Raw genomic sequence first — 22242 nt, 5'->3', positions numbered from 1 at the left:
ACTTTGGTAAGCAGTCCGCTCTATTGACTGTCGGACCATTTCCCGCTGACACAGGGACGTTACGATCAGATACGATACCAATCAGAGAACATTACGTAATACGTACAGTATGTACGCCTACCTCCGCCAAGCCTCCGGTAGGTATCCCCCAAAAATGGCACCAGTGAAGAGACATGCTTACGAGGCACAATTCAAACTACAGGCTATCAGTTATGTGGTTGTAAATGGGAATAGAGCTGCTGCGAAAGAATTCAACATCAATAGTAGAATAAAGTTCAACTAAACTCACTGTTTTGCTTCCGTTACCTTTTCTGTAGACCAAATGTTTTAGCATGCGCCTTATAATACGGTGCATTATATGTATAGGTTAAGTACAGAAATAGACCCCGTAATTGAGACTGCGCCTTATAATCCGGTGCGCTTTATAGTGCGGAAAATACGGTGTGTGTGTGTATATATATATATATGTGTATATATATATATATATATATATATATATATATATATATATATATATATACATATATATATATATATATATATTTGTATATATATATATATATATATATATATATATATATATATATATATATATATATATATACACACACACACATATATATATATATATATATTTTTTTTTAATTTCAGGTACGAAGCAGATACCTCACTGTAGGTTACAGCAGGATACATAGAGTCCCCAAGAATAAACTGCATGACTTTCAATAAGGAAGGTGAGGTTTGTAGACCCTACATGAACCTCTGCTGCTAAAATGTGCATACACATGAAAGCCAAGATACACAAAGTGGACTTGCATTTGAACACCGATTGAAGCAGGACACCTCGAGGCATTGAGTGACGCAGGTACCGTCAGCCGTCTGATGCTGAAAAGACAGATTCAGTTCTAACATCCAGTCAGGGTTCTCATACTGTTGACATTTGCTTAAATGCTGCACAGTTGATGGCTTTTTGGCAATGCTAGGCTTGTGTAGTCTTGTTTAGAAAAGGTTACCTTGACCTTTTTTTTTTTATAACAGCTTTGGTAATAGCTACAGCTTTTGTCATGGTAATGACAAAAGCACCAAGTGAAGCAATGCCGTCTCTGATTTGGTTCAGTTTGGTTCAGATGCTTTTGTTTCTGTTAGTTCATTTGTCAGCTATGAATCTCAGCAAATGTCATGCATCACTTCATTCAGTATCGTTTCCTATCTGGTTTGGTGAAATTAGAAAAACTAAAAAACTGGCTGAGGGGCATGTACTGTATGTCAAAACATGTGTTTGGACCATTTTCAGCAATAAAGTGATAAAACAAAAGGTACACAAACCTTTGCCAAGTGTTTACGGCACTGTATAAATGTATATACAGTTATATAGATAAGAAATTGAAAACATTTCATGTATCCATCCACATATATGTTAACGTCTTGAACACATCGCATTTCTGTTCGAGTCTTTTTGTGCCTCATGGCTCAGTTTAGCAGCTTGTCTGTACCAAAACACAAAAAGAGCTGCTCACATCCCATAATATACGGCATGTTTGGTTCACTTCACTTCCTGCAGTTGAGTTGATTTAGTGTCGAATCACTTCACTGCAATCAACTCATACTAGAGTTCTCCTGGGAGCAGACTGTGAGCGCCTTCAGCTCAGATACTCTCCGATTGGTTGTTTTGGTCCACACGCCACTATGATTGGGTTGTTCTCACCTGCCTAAACAAACCGCACCCAGTTCAGTCTCAGACAGTGTTCCATGTCTGCTGCAATGCATCTCTTAGAACGATATAGGAAATCCATTGTTCTAGTAATGAGAAAGGAGGTGCATTGTAGATCACTGAGCCAAAGAGACATTCCCTCATCTTATTTGCATTTTAATAGAGTTATTGGCATCATGCACTCAGTTTCATATTTATATTGATCTAAACAGAGGTGTGCGATACTCGTTTGGCAGCCGTAGTAGCAAAACCGTTTGTTTGTTTTGGAGAGCTTTTGCGCTTGGCCTCGAGTCTTTGGATTTTGGCAATCACTTGGTGAAGGCATTAGCTATTTCCAAACATCAACTTGTAGACAAAATGTCACAAGAAGTACTGTGTGTAAAAAGAAGCTTGTTTTTTTTTTTATTAGGGCCCAGTGCAAGGCTTCTCGCTTATATAATATCTACTGCTTCAGTGTCACAGAGAACGAATCAGGATTTTACTCCTGACTTTTATTTAATTAGGTGTTGTGGTAAAACTAAACCCTTAGTTTTATAGCTTCTACTTTCTTCTTCTTTACTACAGTGCTGTGTCCTTCACACTGCTGGTGTGTAATTTCACTGCTACTGTTTGCCACATTGTTAAACACTGAGTCAACAGGACACTGTGAGCCTTAGAATAAAATATAGACAGAGAAAAGATTGTGTTAGTGTCTGAGTTCTGTCTCTCTCTTTGTCTCTCTCTCTCTCTCTCTCTCTCTCTCTCTCTCTCTCTCTCTTTCTCTCCCACACACACACACATTTTTTTCTGTATCCTTGTGAGGACATGATTTAAAAAAATAATGAAAGAAAGAAAGAAAGAAAGAAAGAAAGAAAGAAAGAAAATGTCCTGTGTGAGGACCAGGAAAATGTCTCACAAGGACAAAACTATCTATCCATTTATCCAAATATCTGTCTATCTATCTATCTATCTATCTATCTATCTATCTATCTATCTATCTATCTATCTATCTATCTATCTATCTATCTATCTATCTATCTGTCTGTCTGTCTGTCTGTCTGTCTGTCTGTCTGTCTGTCTGTCTGTTCATTCATTCCTTCTTTTTTTCTCTGAGTATTTTTGCTAGCTGCAGTATTTTAACACTATAACAAATGCCCTGTATACATTAACATATTATACCCAAGTCAATCACTATAGTAGTTGTGAAATATGAGGTATGTTTTAATTATTTTTAAGGATTTCCATGCAATTTGAACAGTCCCCAAACAAACACCTGTCCACTCTTCTGATTATCTAGTATTAGTCGTGTCCCAGAATGTTTTCTTATCCAGCGTCAGTGCCTGACAGCGCCTTCTCTTTTCTGCGACGTAAGCAAAGCCGTGACTGTGGAGTGCATGAAGCATCAATGCACACTTGAATGTGAATAAGTGCATCATCTGCACTTCATCTTGTTGGGCTTTTCAGAGTGAACACACCTATTATCTTCCTCTTTAGTTTCCATTATCGGCTTACTGTTCACGTTGACCTTACTCATCCTCACTATTATCTATAGGATAGCCAAAAGCCATTGTCTTCATCCCTTACAGATTTATGCCTTTTAGTCATGTTTATTCATGTTCTGAACAAAAGACATGTACATCTTTACTATGAAAACTGCAAAACACAAAAAAGTGGAATAATCTGCAACGTAAAAATATAAAAATGTATAAAAATCTTTGATAGAGTCATCAACATTTCCAAAATGCAAAAAAAGAATTAGCCGTCATATCGCTTTCATGGAAATGAGATTAAGATTTTGCTGTCGTGTGCACTTGCCAAGTTGTGTAATGTAGATCCTTTATCATACAGTATTGTGTGCCAGTAAACATATCCTACTAAAGTAAAAAAAACACAGTTTAAGCAAAGCTAAAAAAGATTTATTTGGTATTTTGTATGCTGCAAAAAAAATGTGCAGATTAATGATAAATAACGGAAATTAGTTTTATAAACTCTTATAAGTGTGCCACTAAAATGTGAGGACAAAGAAAGTGTAGGAGCTTTAGATGTCATATTTCATTATCCATGTGCACACAGTAATTCATAGAAGTAAAGAGCACTAGCTAGAAAAATGTTGATCAGAAAATATATTTAAAAGGATTTTAAAAATTGTTATTTATTGGTAGCTTAATTTGATAAAAGACCAGACCATGATACTCGTGTAATTGTTGCACACTTGCTATGTGGTACTGTATATGTTTATAACATTAAAGTTACAGTAACAGTATCACACTATAATTATAACACTACAATAGCATGTCCTACCTATGATTTAGTAGATTGAGAGCTGGCATCTCTTCCACCAAGAGAACATGACAAAGGATGAAAAAAATCTGTTTGTTCATTCATGCGATCATTATTAGTATGTGTTTTATCCTGAACAGGGAAAATCCCATTAGGTGTGAATGGGAATAAATCCTACATGGGACATAGGTAGTACTGATACACATACTACAGTATATTAATTATGCCATAGCCATTTTTTGTCCAATAACATGTCTTAACTCCATAAGATTGCTTCACAAACATTTTTTCTCTCCAGTTTCTGTTCATCATTCCTGCAAACTATAAATAAACTAAAACCTTTAATCAGGCCTTACAAAGTCTTGCAATTAGCGATACTGAGCCGTTCTTGCCCTTTGCCTGTGTTCATAATTATCTGTTTATCTGTAGTCGCATGTTAGTTGTGCGGCTTATCCTCTGTTTATATCGTGTTTGTTCACCATCTGTCACTGTTTAAACACTCTAAGCGCTCCAGCCAACCTCACCTGTCTCAGAAATCCATTATACAACAGTGCAAAGGCTTTTTTTTCCTCTGCACTTGGGTTGACTTCACAGTAGGTTAATACGTACAAGTATTTGTTTCAGCATAAACAAAAATATGTCACCTGCATTTTAGACCAGAAATGACCGGCTGTTAGATGCAAAGTGGGTTGAGTGTGTGAGTCGCAGCTGGTGTTAAAGTAACTACCTGTGTGCAGCCTGAGCATGAAAAACACAGCCATTCTATAAACAAGCAGAGAGGGATAGCGAGCGTATGTGTGCATGAGTGGGTGTGTAGTTGTACATGTGCATTTGTGCTGGTGTGTGTATGTGTGTACGATTGTGTGTCTTTTCATGAGCTGATACTGTTCAGGTTCAGCTTGTTGCAGCTTTATCTCACTTTCCCTCAATCCATCCTTTATAATGAAATGATAGCCAGCCTTGCTGCAATTAACAAACTGCTCAAATTTGTTGTTTGTTTACAGTGGCAGGAACAGCTGTGCACTGCTCTAATTGTGTAAATGAAAGTAAAAGTGCTGATGCCAGTTCATTTGTTGTTTTACAATTAATTCAATTTCTCTAAATCAAAAATTACAGTGTATCTTAGAAAGTGTGTCCTGCTTCACGTCTGCAAGTAGCATGTCGCTTTTCCTGTGTGTAATTAAATTTATTCACAAAATGAACCCTGGAAAATCAGCGCTATTTCCATGTTTGCGAGTTCCCGCAGCACTGGTGCATTCTGGGAAAACTCTTAATTAGGCAACAATGCTGCAGATGTTAGCAATTAGGAATCAGTAATAAAATGCTCAGATTAAGTGTACATCAATAATTAGCTTAGTGAACGTTATCTCCACGCTCATTTATCAAACCCCAGGGTCAAAATGGGTTTATTTTACATTTCCAGACCTTGTTTAAGGGTTCACCCACTTGAACTTTTCCACATTTTGTATTGTTGTGGCCTTCAGTTGGATTAAATGTCATCAATTTACACCAACAAAAAAAGCCTATTATATTCAATAGGTTGGGGTAGGTGGGGGCAGAAGGGGAAAGGAGATGGCATTAAAGGGCCAGCTTGGGAGGGAGGGAGGGTGATTAAGTGCTCTGTACCAAGGCCAGAAAGGTAAATTTGGACCTCATGAAAGCAGAAAACTTTTTTTCACAGTCTCCAACATGATATTTCATATGACTTTTTTCCAATAATGGCTTTCTTTTGCCACTCTAATAAAACCCAGCTTTATGGAGTGTCTGGGCTTTGATTGTTCTGTGAACAGCTTCTCCCATCTAAGCTGTGGCTCTGTCCAGCTCCTTCAGAGTTGCCTTTGGCCCCTTGGTTGCTTCCTTGAATAATACCCTCCTCTAGGCAAACTGTACCATATTCTTTAATATAATGTTCTCCATGGGATGTTCAAGGTTGGAGGTATTTTTCAGAACCACATACTGATTAATACCTTTCCAGAACTTTGTCCCAGTCTTGTTGGACTTCACATGATGCTGAAATGAAATGAAAAAAAAAAAATTAAAAAATGGCCTGGATGAGAAAAGAGATGGTTAACAACCATATTATACTTTTACATAGTGATTTAGTTGTTTTTGTTGTTGCTGAATTAAAATCTGTTTTGCCCCCTGCGGATACACCTGATTGGAGCTTTAAAGTGAATCTTCCATTACTCCGAAATAAGACAGAAATGGGGAAACTTTATGAGCTGTAATAATTCAGATTTAGATATAAAACAAGAGCATGGCTCTGTTTCAGTCTGCATAACAACCAACGCGATTCCTCTCACCACAGAGAGCACCGCTGTCCTCATTAACTACCCCACCGATCCCCAGAAAAGCCTGTCACTGCTGGGGAAGGAAATGATCAAGGACAGGTAAGCTTACATCCCACAGCTACCCCCTGCCCGCCTCCTCCAAACTGGAGAAAGGTGTCTCACAGGCATTTCAGAGCATCTCACAGCAACGAGGAAAAAAGTTATTAAGCTCACATCATTCCAATTGTAGCTTTCACACTGACGTATCGAATAAACGGTCTGGGTTGGAAGCATGCATAGATGTCTGGAGATGCGTTTGTTGTCACCGGAAGGGGGTAGATGGGATAGATCACCCAAATGCCATCTGTTTTTCCTCTCCAGGCTTTGGCACATAGCTCCAAACATCTGGCCACTCGCAGGACGGGGTTGGCAGCATTGGTCTTCGCACACCCGAGGCCATGTCCCTGTCTGTTGGGTCTCAAGTCTGCAATAACTTCCCCCGCATGGGCCAACCTGGCTAATCAAGGGGGATGAAGATGCTGAGCTAGATTCAAATTGATATTTCCTCAAACTCCTTTGACTCACATATGGCAGACTGCAGAATAAGCATGCTGTTTCCATGTTATTATTTGAGTTGAAGGAAAAATGCCATCTTCTTAAATTGTAATAATTGTAACATCATTCACACTTCCTTCACGTTAGTAAATCTCAAATAAAAACCAGCTTGATTGTAAAGATGACCTTTTCTTACCTTGCATTACGTGTATGTTTATAAAAGTGTGTGTGCATCTGTGAGCATGCATGTGTGTGTGTGTGTGTGTGTGTGTGTGTGTGTGTGTGTGTGTGTGTGTGTGTGTGTGTGTGTGTGTGTGTGTGTGTGTATAAAACTAGGCTAAAGGTTAGAGGCTTGTCTTCCCCAGGAAGTCTGCAGGGTCTTGCAGATGCAGGGCAAAGCTACAGAGTCCTGCTAAAGGTCAGCTTGTTCAGGCTCCCCTCTGAAAGGTTACAGCAATGTCCAGGATTTAAGGTGCAGGCTAGCAGCTATCTCTCTCTCTCTCTCTCTCTCTCTCTCTCTCTCTCTCTCTCTCTCTCTCTCTCTCTTTCTCTCTCTCTCTCTCTACCTCTCTAAGCCATGCTTTGCAGCTTCGTAAAAGAATACTTAAGCCTAATCTTTATTGATAGCACTTATAGCACCTGCTCAATCACCAAAAGCAAATATTTCCAAAACATTTCCAGACATTTAAAAAAAAACAGAAAATCTATTTATTCCTAACACATATACAGTAGTTGAAGGGCAAGTGTTATATTCATTTACATTCATAAGTCATCCTGGCATTCATAATCATTCCTATTCTATTCACAAATCGTTCCAATTAGTTACACTTTCCCCAAGGTTTCATAAAGTACATGCAGGATTAAACCCCAATACTACACCGGTAATAGCTGACCACAGGTTCTTGCCCTAAAAAGTATTCCTATCTCTATATTCCCATTTTACTATTTCCACGAGAGGCTGAATAATATAGATTTAGAGCTTAAGTTTCTAAACCATTCATTTCCATCAAACCTTTGTTATGCATACATGTTAATTGCTGCAACGACTGCCCTTAGGATCACATTATAATTGAGTTTTGTGTAAACAGGTGTTAAGTGTTGATTTCTTTTTTACATTTAGTACAGAGAAATGTGCCAGAATTCTAGTCTGAAGTAATCAAACATGCGGTACAGACGCGTTGTATGTGTATAGCCTTAGCTGAAAAATATTGGAGTCCTAATTGGAAGAACTGAAATTGCATAAATGCAGCAAGCAAATAGTTCATTTTGAAAAAGTAGATTGAGAGCTGTTGCTGTGTAAAAGGAGGTTTACGCTCATATCGAAGCTTTGAGACAGACTATGAAGGTGAAAAGGAGGAAGCTTGCCTTAAACACCTTAATCAAGGCATCATATCAATAAAAACATATTGTTCCCTCTCAGACATTCCCTCATTTTCAACTTTTTCTCTTTCACAGTCATCCCCTGCCTGTTTCCGTCTGTCTCTCCCACTGGGGGACAGTTGTTGAGGATGTAGGAGAGAAAGGAGCTAATTTTACACATGGAGTTGAGAGACAGAGAGGATGAGATAGTGAGAGGGAGATAGGGAACAGAAATGAGCTGATTGACAGTGAGGGATAGAGTGAGAGGATGGATGAAGAGTGAGAAAGACACCGAGGTAGAAGGGTTGTGGCCCAGCTCAGACATCGACGATCCCTAGGGAGTCCCATCTCACTCAGCCGGGTCTGGCTAGAGGGAAGGGCGGAAGAACTTACTTCACTGCTCAATTAAGCAAACACTGGAATATGCCAGTTCTAATCAAATCACCACAATGCACCAAGTCTCCCAGGAGCAGCAGGGTGGAAGGGACAGAAAGGTGACAAAACTTAAATGCAAATTCTCCCATCACTCTTCAAACACTTCATATATGTGCACATGTAGAGAGAAAATAGAAGCAGGAATGTCGGTCACCCAGATAATACTAAAAAAAAGGGGGGGGGGGGGGCCTACATTTTCTCCAGCATGAAGACCTGGCTTTAACCCAAGCTTTTAGTCCAACGCCTTGATCAATTGAAATAGTGTCCAGGCCAGAGCTTTGATTCTGTGCTTTTGAACAATGTCACAATAATAGGCACAGGCAAATTAGAACAGTAAGCCTAATGTGGCGTATTAAGCCCACGATCATGCCCGGACCACAAAGCGTGACCTTAATGCCCCTGTGTTCGTCAGTCCATTATTCCATCTCTTGAGTAACTCGCTGTGATGTTTAATTGCTTTTCTCCAGCAGCTCAAGGCAATAGCAGAGTAAAATTCTACTTCATTACAACAGCCGTGCTCTGTGCTGATTGCTCTGGGCATTGCTGGGGCAAGTCGAGATCAGCGGTCCATTCAAGTCCATTTAAACGATGACGTGTACGAACACAAAGTAAAGGGCAATAATGAGGTTTTCTCTTGTCTTCATGGGTGAATTGAATACTTGTGTTCAGAGCTGATGCCTTAAGTTTAAAAGTTACATCAGTATTTATGAATATTTACAATGGGGTTATGACGGTACTGCTTTCATGGCAAAGACAAAGTTATGAGTGCACAACATTCTGTCATCTCTAGACACCACATGCTGAATACAGCACCAGCCAAAGATCTACCCTGAATACGCCTACCCATAAATAGGGTTACTTTTTTCTCTCTTGCCTCTTTTTTTTTTGCTATTTCCAACATTTTAAAATAAAAGTAAAGGCTAGAAAAAAATATGAAATATTGACCGAAGATTTACATATCATATATTTTAGTTTCTCCAGAGTTACGCTTGATGACAGCTTTGCACATTTTTCGAAGTCTTTCCACTAGTAATGAGAGAGAGAAAGTAAAATATGTGGAATAAAGTTACGAGTGGAGAGTAGTAGAAGGAAACCGGTAGAGTAACAGGGTGGGAGGGAAGAATAGTGAGAGAAAGGGTGGGAGGAACGGAAGAAGGAAGAGACACTTGCTGGCAGGCAATGCTTCACGCAAAAGCCTTATGAATAATTCATTTTCCCTACCTAGACTAACATAGATACATCTCTCCCTCTCTTTTTCTCTTTTTCCTTCTTCCATTTTTAACTCCCACTGTTTCTATGGAAGAGTTTAATCAGCACTGGAAATGACACATCCTCCTTAGAGGGACTTGCCGCCACTCTTCAGTATAAGGCTCATTAAGTCAAGCTCGGCACTGGTGTCAACATAGGTGAAAATGGCTCTTACGTGTGCTGCGTGGTTCATTAGCCTCTTTTTCCAAGCAAAAGCAACGTCTGGTGTTGTTATACCACCAAACTTGTGTGAATGTTTTTTATTTATTTTTTATTTTAATTTTTTTTTGTATTAAATGACAATTATTTAATTTCTACAAATTAGGTAACAGCTAGCACATGACTCAAAATGTGACAGATGGACATTGGAGTGGAGGACAGAAAGCCAGGTTTTTCCACACAGGCATATCAGCCTAGATTCTACAACCCACAGTTAGAGAATGAAATTGTTTTGGATCCAGATGTCATTGCTGAAGCCAGAAATCTGGAATCGATGAAAGTCTTTCAAAAACCCATATTCATGCTACTTGAGGAAAAAAATGACACAGGACAAAAAAAAAGCATACTTTCACAATATAGCATACAAAATAGCCACTTTGAGTTGACTTTTTTTTGGTTGTGGTTTTTTATTTGTGTGTGTTGGGACAATTTCTTAATACAATGTTTGAATAAGCTTAAGAAAGTAACAGCAGTGCTCTAATACACATGCTTTCTGTCTAACTCAAACTGCTGTTAAGTCCACAGAATTCAAAGAAATCATGAAGGTTATTATTACAGCAAAAAGTGGATGAAATCTTAGTTCCCAGATGTTTTAGACAACATCATTAAACAACTTGTGAATGAAACATGCAACAGAGCCCAAGACCTTGGTTGGCACTCCATCCAGGGTGTATCCTGCCTTGAAGCCCGATGACGCCTGAGATAGGCACAGGCTCCCCGTGACCCGAGATAGTTAAGCGGTAGAAAATGCATGAATAAATTAGTTTCTTAAATGTAGTTTATGTAAATGCACAGTCTAGGAGAATTGACCCAGGTTGTCATTTCACTGCAGAGTGTATATTGTATATAATTGTGTATGTGGCAAATAAAACGTCTTAATCTTAAAGATCTTGTGAGTATACGCACAGTGTAGAGCGTGTCAAATCATGGTAACCTCCACCTAAGAACTCATGTAAGCTGTTTTAACATGATCTACAAAGGATTGTACTTTCACAGCTTGTCCATTTTGTGTGTCCTGCTTAATGATTTGAGGCTTTGCAGTTTGAGGCTTTTATAACTAGAGTTAAAACTACAGGGCATTGTCAATACAAATTGATTTACTGTGCCTGAAAATCACTCTGGGGACGGTGATTGTGCTTACAAATATGAGCATGTATTACATTTGTAGAAGTCGGTTTTTGCGTGTTATCCTTTCGGCTAAATCCTACAATGCTACCTTATGTATTGCGTGCAATTGTGAAAGAACTATGAATTATGATATGGGACATTTATAGAATTCTTACATATAAAGGTGTACATATATAACTATAAGCAGAGAACAAGTATGGCAAGTTTATTGCCATGGTGACAGTGCTAATGTTACATGTACAGTATATGAAGTGAAGTGAAGTGACATACGGCTAAGTACGGTGAACCATACTCAGAATTTGTTCTTTGCATTTGACCCATCCAAAGTGCACACACACAGCAGTGAACACACACACACTGTGAACACACACCCGGAGCAGTTGGCAGCCATTTATGCTGCGGCGCCCGGGGAGCAGTTGGGGGGTTCGGTGCCTTGCTCAAGGGCACCTCAGTCGTGGCCGGCCCGAGACTCGAACCCACAACCTTAGGGTTATGAGTCAGACTCTCTGACCATATATATATATATACTGTATATTGGTTTACCAACTTCACCAAACTTCAAGCAAAAAATGCTCAACTTCCCAAATCAATGCACATTTTGCTCACAGCAATTGTTTAGAATTTTATGACAACATGGAAGAACAGAAATAAGTTTATTAGGCTAAAGCAGGAATCATCTCATTACACATGTAGCATTTTGTCGGTTGTTTAAATTTCCTTTATTTCATAGCACATCACTACTGAACCATGACTTCTAATACTATCCATAAATTTTATTTCTCAGCCCGGCTCTGATAGTTGTTTTGGCTATAAGGCTTATATGTATTCATGCACTCATTCTGATACCTTATTGTTCCTATAGTAACCGTTCATTCACATTGACTTACAGACTTACAAACATGCAGACTCTAAACATACCTGAATATTACCTAATAATAAGTAGGTTTTTGAAAACATGTTAACAAACAAAAATGGAGAATTGTTGCTATGGCATTTCTGTAAGGAGACGATTATGTAAGCAGTCTCAAGTGTCAGCTCTTTGAAAGAGTCGGTAAGTTTTCTACCTTGGGAGAGTCTTCAGGATGATGACTTTCTACAGTACTGTGTTTTTTTTCTCAAGATTTACTTTTTTAATTCTAGAATCTCTTATGTCTAGAGAAAGGGAACAACTGTTTATAGCTGTTATAATGCAAGCGATAACAGGAACTGACTGGTTTTGTGGAACATTAAATGTAGCTACAAATAGTAATATAAAAACTCAGGCATTTTGCAGACATCCTTATCCAGTGCAACTTACATTTATCTTGTTTATGTGACAGAGCATGTGAGAGTAACAGGCTTTGCTTTAGGGGCCAGCAGTGGCAGCTTGGTGGTCCTGGGATTAGACTTTACAACCTTCTGAACAGTAATCTAACAGATTAACCGCTGAACTTCCAGCTCATGTCATGAATTTTCCTAATAAACTAAAAATGGAAAGGATTGCCAAAAAGCACTGCTTCATGATGAGTATTAGAGGAATAAAACCGTGTTGTGTTGCATTGGCCACATTATACCACCTTATCTTCCTTAAATCAGCATAATCTGTTGTGTTTTAAAGAGCACTTCCGGAGTCATGTCCCAAAAGTGTGTCCCCAAAGTCAACTTAAGTTTTTCACTTAAGTTAAGTTTTTTGTGCGGTTGATGCATGTGTATAACGGTCCTTCTCTCGCTCACTTACTGTCTTTCTCTGTCTTTTATTATCTCCTATTCCTCATTGTCTCAGTGTGATATCACATCACCTGTCCTGGTTGCTTGTTACGCACTGGCTGTAGAGTAGATGTTGACCTGTGGCATGAGACGCATCATTGCCACACTATAAATACACATGGATTATTCATCTATCACTTATTCTCCTGGGTCTCCTTTATATATGCACACATTTTCATTATCTCTCCTCTCTGCATTGCTCTTCGGAGCAAGGTCATTTATTATTGGGTTCTCCAACCCTGGGGTGCCGCAAAAGATGTCAGTTTGTGAATAATTTCTTAACTGAGCTAAAGCTTTACTCACTTCTCTCGTTAAAACTTGACACCTTGCGTCTCAGGGACTGACCTTGATGGATTGTTTTTATCATTATTTAGTCGCTTCATGAACACCCACTGCGAGCTACTCATTGTGCCTCAATTTCCAAGATATTTTTTTTTATTTTACTGTCTGTGCTACACTAATGTAGACCAGGCCAATCTACCTTGCTCAAGGGCACTTAGGAGACAGTCAGCTCCCTTCACACAGCCTCAGTGTGTTCGGTATGAGACAAAGGCTAACTGAAATAAACTTCTAAGGCTAAAACCAACTGCTTAGCTTTTTTTTGTCCGTAGGGAACATATTGTCATACTTCCTGGGAGGTGGAACAACCTGGATTCCTCATGTACCACAATCAAGGTTTCTCTAATTCCTTGCATTCCACAAATCATCAGGAACAGACGTTTAAAGCAGTATTTTGAACAATTTTCTAAAGAAGCACATTCTGTGATACTACCAAAACACCAGTGTTTGGGTGTTATTAAAATCTCCATACTCTTCAAACTTCATTGATGCTCCTTCATGATGATGGAGGCTGATACAGTGTTGCACTGATACTCACCTGATACCAAACCTTTATTTTCTCTGAGGACACGTTTTGTGCACAACTAACCACAATCTGCTTTTCTTATTGTGCCTGTTTCCCAGGAGCCCAAGGCCAGTTCCCAATTGTCCAGAATGTGACAGTGACAGAGGGAGGGACAGCCAACTTGACCTGTCGCGTGGATCATAATGACAACACCTCCCTCCAGTGGTCAAACCCAGCACAGCAGACCCTCTTCTTTGGGGATAAGAAAGGTGAGTGAGGCTGACCTATGCATGTTAGGACAACAAGAAGCTTAATGACCAGTACCTCAATGCTGATCGTGTTTTGGCTCCTGTTAGTTGGTGGATGAAAAGGTTAAGAGTTAGGGCTCTGTTTCTTGGTACTTTGCCTGTTTGCAATCGATTCATGGAGTTTTCGTGAGGGTTTCGTGTTTGTTTTGTTGGTGCCTCTGTGTTATTTGATTTTGCATCCAAACTACAGCTGGTTTAGAATAAAAAAACAGAAATTCTAGAAATGTGTTACTTCAAATGAGCACCCTGTCACCAGTAAACACACACACACACACACACACACACACACACACACACACACACACACACACACACACACACACACAATAACACCGTCTTTCTTTATCTCTCACGACTTTTCCCTTTGTGTACTGTACCTTATTTTGTACTGTGCTCTATCTCTTTTTCTCTCTCTCTTTCTCTCTCTCTCTCTCTTTCTCTCTCTCTCTCTCTCTCTCTCTCTCTCTCTCTCTCTCTCTCTCTCTCTTTCACACACACACAGCAAACTAGGGCAGTGGCATGATTTATGTTGTGGGCTGCTAACAAATTACATTTGATGAATGATGTAGGATGTCATGCTCATCCTCTGGCTTTTAGAGCGTTTACTTGTATTTGATCACATCACTCCTCACTTCCTTAAGAGCATCTGCAGATCTGAAATCACATTAATGCTGTAAAATATCTACATGCCATCTTTAGACCAGTTTGATGCTTTAGATGCATCTCTGGATTGTAGGTCAGACTGATTAGTCTAAATGCTTCATATTAAATAATTTATCTATATGCTCTATTGGTATCGTTCAAAAATCTAGATAAATCAGCAGATTATCAGTTTGGTGCTTTATGCGTTTTATGAAAATCTCTGTGGCCTGGTGATTGTGATTGCAAATAAATACATCTTGTAAGCATGTGTTAAATTATTGGAAGGCAGTTTCTACCAGCAGGGGGAGAGATGGCACATTTGCCTTGCACATCTGTGGTCAGGGGTTCGATTCCTGTCTCTCCTCATGCTTGGGGGTTTACTCTGGTTTCTTCCTCAAGCCTGAGGACATGCATTCTAGGCTGATTTGTAGGCATTTTTACATTGTCCATATTGTGTTGTGTGAATGTGTGTGATTATAACCTTTGATGGGTATGATTTTTGATGGCAGGACATCCCCTGCCTTGTGCCCAGAGCCCCATGGGATAGACTCCAGGCTTTGTGTGACCCTGTGTAGGATTAGTGGTACAGAAATTGGGTGGAAGAATGGATGGATGGATGGATGGATGGATGGATGGATGGATGGGTGGATGGATGGATGGATGGATGGATGGATGGATGGATGGATGGATGGATGGGTGGGTGGATGGATGGATGGATGGTTTGGTGGAAGGGTATGGTGGATGGATGGGTGGAAGGTTGGGTGGGTGGGTGGGTTGTTGGATGGGAGGGTGGTTGGATTGCATCAGTTGAACACAAAATAATATCATTATATTAGGAATAATAAGAAAACGTTTTTCTGAATGATAAACAAGTAAGGACAAAATCACCATGAAAAACATAAATATTCACCACATCTTAGTCCCTGTGATGGCAATAACACTGAAATTAAGCCACGTAAAAGAAGTTCACAATTTGTTCATAATTATCATATTTACACATTTAGTATTGATATATTCAGCATAGTCTGGGGACACTCAGGATGTGTCTCCACTATTTTTGGAAATAGTTATTAGCAGAAACTGGTCCAAAAACTTTGTAACAACTTTATATATAGTATTTACTCTTGGATAAAATATTTGCATGAAGATAATCAAAATTATTAGTGTTTTACAGAAAACTCCATATCATGATATCGTGTTTATATTTTCATCCATGGCATGCTCCAAAACAAAGTTATGCCCATGATAACTGATGTTGAACAGTATTTCAGTGGATCTCGCTGGCTTTAGTCAGCTCTTTTACTTGAAGTTCACTTTCCTCTTCTGGGACTCTCTTTCATGTCTGATGTATTAGATAACTTGCTGCAACTACCGGAAATGTTAAGCATGCATAATAATCTCACTTACATAACATTTCCTCCCTTGAAATGATTTGTGATGTCATTCTCATAATTATCTTTTGTAAATCAACCCTACAACATACTCGTTATTGAATACAGTCGATCCAAGCGCGCACAGGCTTCGGCATTAAATCTAGCATTTCATTCATTCATTCATTCATTTTCTACCGCTTATCCGAACTTCTCGGGTCACGAGGAGCCTGTGCCTATCTCAGGCGTCATTGGGCATCGAGGCAGGATACACCCTGGACGGAGTGCCAACCCATCACAGGGCGCACACACACACTCTCATTCACTCACACACTCACACACTACGGACAACTTTCCAGAGATGCCAATCAACCTACCATGCATGTCTTTGGACTGGGGGAGGAAACCGGAGTACCCGGAGGAAACCCCCGAGGCACGGGGAGAACATGCAAACTCCACACACACAAGGCGGAGGTGGGAATCGAACCCCGACCGTGGCGGTGTGAGGCGAACATGCTAACCACTAAGCCACCGTGCCCCCCCCCCCTAAATCTAGCATTTAATAAATATTATTACATTTAAATCAAAATTGGAAATAGCTTAAATCACTAAATTCAACAGATTTTAAAATGAGTGACCTTTGGATATGTAATATGTTCTCTTTAGTGTCTGTGTTGCATGGCTATGTGAATTCAGATGAAACCCACACTCGGAGTTGTTTGTGTTCCATGGTGCGAACCCGTGCATCTTGTTCCGAGGGCCAGTGCAGATTTGTAGCTTGTTGAACTCTTCACCCTTGCCTGTGGCTTTCTCTAAAGTGTTCTTTAATTCATTTGTGCACCTCTGCACTCGGCACCAAGCTGGTAATACTTGCCCTGCAATTACACTCTTCCAAGCGAGGGGCGTGATTGAACAGCTTCTGCTGGAGTGTGTATGTGTGTTTAAATGCGAGTTTGTGTGTGACACAGGGTACTGGTGCACTTGTCAGTGTTCTGAGCGATGTTATGCTGTGTTGATTGCACTAAGTGTGACATGCAGGTGTGCTGAGCCTGAACTACTTTGGAAAGTGTTTTTTGGAACAAGAGCTTTTAACAGCAGCCAGACGCAGAGGTTCGCTCGAGCCGTAGCGTGCGTAACTGAAGAATTCTGCATCTCATAAACCACATAATGCAGAAACATAACAGTGTGACAGAGGAAGTCATACAGCAGGAGGTTTTCACACTGGGCGTGTTTGCTGCGATCCAAATCTTAGGATTGTTGGGAGTGTTTACGCAGCCTCCTGGTATCAGACTCACTAGATTCTATCAAACCCCTGTGCATTTGCGTTAATCTTACAGCATCTTATTGCATGCAGAACACAACCATATTGAGTAAGGCGTCTCACCTCTTCTGTTTCCCACAATGTTTCCCTGAAACTCATGATACACATGTGTTTTGGAACTAATGGTTTTATCATCGTCTTTACTTCCCGAGCACGAGCTGCGTTCACGTTCACAGGAATCGCAAAAAAATTCCAGTGCAACTGAATTTCCCACGCCACCTCCTACCGGTAGATTTGGTACAGCCGTGTGTTTCCAGGTCCTCATGACGGCTGGGACCTGATCCTGAGTGAAAGTCAGTATTCTAAAGCAGGACCAATAACCAAACATACTTCAGAAGACCGAACAGAGTACTATAGCAAAGATGATAAACATGTGAAAACATGGCTGACATTTATTGACTCATGAACCTCAGCTTCTATAGCAGATCCTCTCTTGTGGCTTGTTTATGTAAATTTATGTAAATGACTCCACTGAAGAAAGCTTATCGACCAGTCATGAGCTTTAAGACTAGAGGTCTTAGTTTTTAAGAGGGAGAATTTTCACAGTCAGAGGGGGGGCTGTTTATTCTCCCCAGCTCAAATTCAAAACACTATTTTCTTTTGTTAAATCATTTAATAAAAATATCTCATGGGCTCACTTGTGATTATAATTGGGCTTGTGCATGAGAAATGATGGAGAAGGTTTTTCAAAGATCCCCACATTCGCGATAAGTAGATCTTTTATGTTTTAAATGTGATCCAGTCCAAGTCTAACTCAGCGGCCAAACCACAAGCTCTGTCTGTGGCTGAACAATGAAGTGCTTTTAGCAGAGATTGCTCAGGAGGCACACACTGTGTGTGTGTGTGTGTGTGTGTGTGTGTGTGTGTGTGTGTGTGTGTGTGTGTGTGTGTGTGTGTGTGAGTGAGTGAGTGAGTGAGTGAGTGCAAAGCGCCTCATTCTGCTGCATGTTATATAAACAGGTGGCAAGAGATTTTTTTTTTTATCCCAGTGTGTGTGTGTGTGTGTGTGTGTGTGTGTGTGTGTGTGTGTGTGTGTGTGTGTGTGTGTGTGTGTGTGTGTGTGTGTGTGTATACGTGCCTGTTTAGCACAGTGGAGGAGTGACAATGAGAAATGGGAGAAAGAGAAATGGCAAGCATTTTGTTCCTGCCTAGGGGGGGTTGTGGAAATGTTTCTCCATCAGCACTTGTTTCTTAAACGTCTTTTATTTGTGCTACTGTGTGTGTGTTTAACATATGCTAGCAACATTCGCGTCATGTGTAGTGTACAGTGCCGCGTAATTTGACTCGAGACGAACGTAAAGCTAGTAAAGTGATGTAGATTTGCTTATTAAAGGCATATTGTTTATTAAAAGCATTAAACAATAGATAAAAGTGCATTTTAATCCGTATTACAACATACGCTTTAAAGATTTTAGTGCTAATGAGGATTCGTGTGGGTGGAAATTAGTTAATAAATGGTGTCTTTCTAGAAACTAAATTGTAAAACAATTACACTGTCTCTTTGGTTCTAAAGTGTTGTCCTTTTGATTTTAAATGTGGGAGTAGAATGGCACTAAGGCAGCTTTGCATGCTAGCTAGCATCCAGATGGCTAAGTACTGTAGCAAAGAAACATTAGTATGATGGATAATAAAGCACATTACCGATCATATGATATCATTTAAACTTGTAACAAGAAAGGCATTACTGTAACATGCTGAATAGGACCGTCAATAAACAAGAACTCTTTTTTTGTTGTTGTTTTTTGTTTTTTCTGACTTTTATGAATAGTAAGCATAATAAACGGAAAAGTTTGGCTTGTCGTTAACCAGCATCTGTTCGAACCAAGATACAAAAATTTGCTTGTGAAGGTTTTTTGGGATTTTGATTGAACTACATGTTTACATCTACTGTAGCATCTCCTTTAAAAACCATTTGGATATATTGGAATTATTTGGAATTATGTGAACTATTTCGCTATATAAAATATTTGCTATATTTAGAATATATGGAATTATGTGAATAACAGTGACAGCAAAGGAGGGTTAAGAAAAATTGCTCAAAAAGGTGTTATTGTTCATGGTTAACATAAGGCGAGCAAGCAGACAAATTCACAAACAAACAAAGTAATTAATTAATAAATAAACAAAGTGCAGGTCACTTTATCAAGAAAGGTTCACAAAATCAGGGACAGTTCACAAAAATAAGGAACAGCTTATAAAATAACGAACAGTTCACAAAATTAGGGACAGTTCACAAAAATAAGGAACAGCTTATAAAATAACGAACAGTTCACAAAATTTGGGACAGTTCACAAAAATAAGGAACAGCTTATAAAATAATGAACAGTTCACAAAATTAGGGACAGTTCACAAAAATAAGGAACAGCTTATAAAATAATGAACAGTTCACAAAATTTGGGACAGTTCACAAAAATAAGGAACAGCTTATAAAATAACGAACAGTTCACAAAATTTGGGACAGTTCACAAAAATAAGGAACAGCTTATAAAATAATGAACAGTTCACAAAATTAGGGACAGTTCACAAAAATAAGGAACGGCTTATAAAATAACGAACAGTTCACAAAATTAGGGACAGTTCACAAAAATAAGGAACAGCTTATAAAATAACGAACAGTTCACAAAATTTGGGACAGTTCACAAAAATAAGGAACAGCTTATAAAATAATGAACAGTTCACAAAATTAGGGACAGTTCACAAAAATAAGGAACAGCTTATAAAATAATGAACAGTTCACAAAATTTGGGACAGTTCACAAAAATAAGGAACAGCTTATAAAATAATGAACAGTTCACAAAATCAGGGACAGTTCACAAAATAAGGAACAGCTTATAAAATAATGAACAGTTCACAAAATCAGGGACAGTTCACAAAATAAGGAACAGCTTATAAAATAATGAACAGTTCACAAAATTAGGGACAGTTCACAAAAATAAGGAACAGCTTATAAAATAATGAACAGTTCACAAAATTAGGGACAGTTCACAAAATAGAAGCAGCTCAAAAAAATAAGGAACACTTCATAAAATAGAAGCAGCTCACAAAATTAGGAACAGTGTGCAACATAAGGAACAGTTCACAAACTTAGAAAAAGTTGGCAAAATAAGAAACAGTTCACAAAATACGGACCGATCCATAACATAGAAGCCGCTCACCGAATTAGTTACAGTTTACAAAATAGAAACAGCTACAGGAACACAATTAGGAACAGCTCACGACACTACTGTACAGTAGCAACAGCTCACGACACTACTGTACAGTAGGAACAGCTCACGAGATTAGCAATAGTGAATATTCCAAGATGATGTTAGGATAGGCAAAAATGTAGTAAACAGCCGGAAATACACTAGTCAAAAAGAATGGAAAAGCCAAGAGCAGGAAGGTAGTTTTGGTAAATAAAAAAAAAACACAGAACATACTAATTAAACACAGGTGAACACAATGCAAAGGACAGTAAATGGGAACAAACAAGTCCAGGTGATTGCTGAGTCCAGGGCATGCTTGTAGGTTGCGGTAAAACAGAGTCCATGGCATCTGCAGATGTGACTAATGTGGATGGCAAAAAGAGGGAGGGCTTAGCTCATTGATAGCAAACAGACTGTGCTGTCTTTGAGGTATTTTGAAAATATAAAAAAAAAATTTGTACAAAAGTACAGATTAGAAAACTGTATAAATTAGAACTGTATATTTTAAACACCTTGTTGAAATACATACAGACTTCATGTCTGTGTGTGTGCGTGTGTGTGTGTCCCTGCTGTAGCATGTAAACAGTCTGGCCCCCAGTGAGTGCAGGCAGGGTAACACCACATGACTTCTCCAGCTGCTCCATTCAGCCCAGAGCCTGGCTGCCTCCACCATCGCTCATAATTACATCTCCCATAATTACAATGCAGACGAGCTGGCTTGCTCTCCGTTGGTTTTGTTTATTGTTTTGCTTTTATTCTATTCTCCCTCTTTCTGTCTCTGTCTGCCATTTTTTTCTCTGCGTAGGAGTGTAATGATGTGTTCTTAGCCAAATTAGTCAGCATTTTCAAAGTCATTTCTGACTCTTCTGCATCTGTTCATCACGTTTATTACAAATACGTGTTCATGAGGATGCCATTTATTTCACTTATTGCACTTTTTCTCGTCCATCCTGTCGAGCCTTCTGTCATAACACCAAACCATCCCTTTTCACACTTGATTTTCTCTCACTTTCTGTCTCTCTCCTACACACCCAAACACAACACAACGTGAAAACAGACTGACTCTTTAATTCAGCATTTAATAGCCAGCTTTATATTTCTCTGCAAAGTTGCTGCCCTCTGCTGCTTAAATGTTCCTGATAAAAGGATGTCAATACCCGTGGATTCTTCTGCGCAATATGTTTGTGTGTGTGTGTGTGTGTGTGTGTGTGTGTGTGTGTGTGTGTGTGTGTGTGTGTGTGTGTGTGTGTGTGTGTAATATCCTGCCAATGTTTCGCTTATGAATTACTCTGCTGTGCGTTTCCTGTGCTCACTAGACCAACAAATCAGTTCATTTACAATATGTAATGGTGTATTATTAATGAGTCTTGCACGTTCTTATGTGTGGATAAGTGTGTGTGCTTTACTGTAGCTGTTCCTTGTGTCTGTCTCTGCGTTCACATCTCAGCTAAATGAATGACCTGTTAGCTAACAAGATTGCAGAGAGAGTGGTTGCTTCTGGCTGTTAGGGATTTAGTGAGGGCTTGATGGGAAAAACTGAAGTAGAATTCAGCTCCCAGTTTACTTGTAGTGTTTAGATGCAGCACACATAAAGCTTCTCCTTCCCTTGCCATCTTAACCAATCTTAGCTGTATAGATATAG

General features: G+C 39.2%; 1 protein-coding gene across 3 annotated transcripts in view; it reads left to right on the top strand.

Annotated features, from left to right (window-relative positions):
• cadm2a (cell adhesion molecule 2a) overlaps positions 1-22242 on the top strand; it is a 339485-nt gene that overhangs the window by 259979 nt on the left and 57264 nt on the right. For all 3 annotated transcript variants that reach the window (XM_027150212.2, XM_027150219.2, XM_027150226.2), the window contains one exon: positions 13894-14043. In XM_027150212.2, the coding sequence (XP_027006013.1) occupies positions 13894-14043 (150 nt within the window). The remainder of the gene's footprint in view (positions 1-13893; positions 14044-22242) is intronic.

Source organism: Tachysurus fulvidraco, chromosome 20, assembly GCF_022655615.1.
Source record: "Tachysurus fulvidraco isolate hzauxx_2018 chromosome 20, HZAU_PFXX_2.0, whole genome shotgun sequence".
Taxonomy (NCBI): Eukaryota; Metazoa; Chordata; class Actinopteri; order Siluriformes; family Bagridae; genus Tachysurus; species Tachysurus fulvidraco.
The sequence above is the reverse complement of the archived record's forward strand: the minus strand, read 5'-3'. Positions and strand labels throughout refer to the sequence as shown.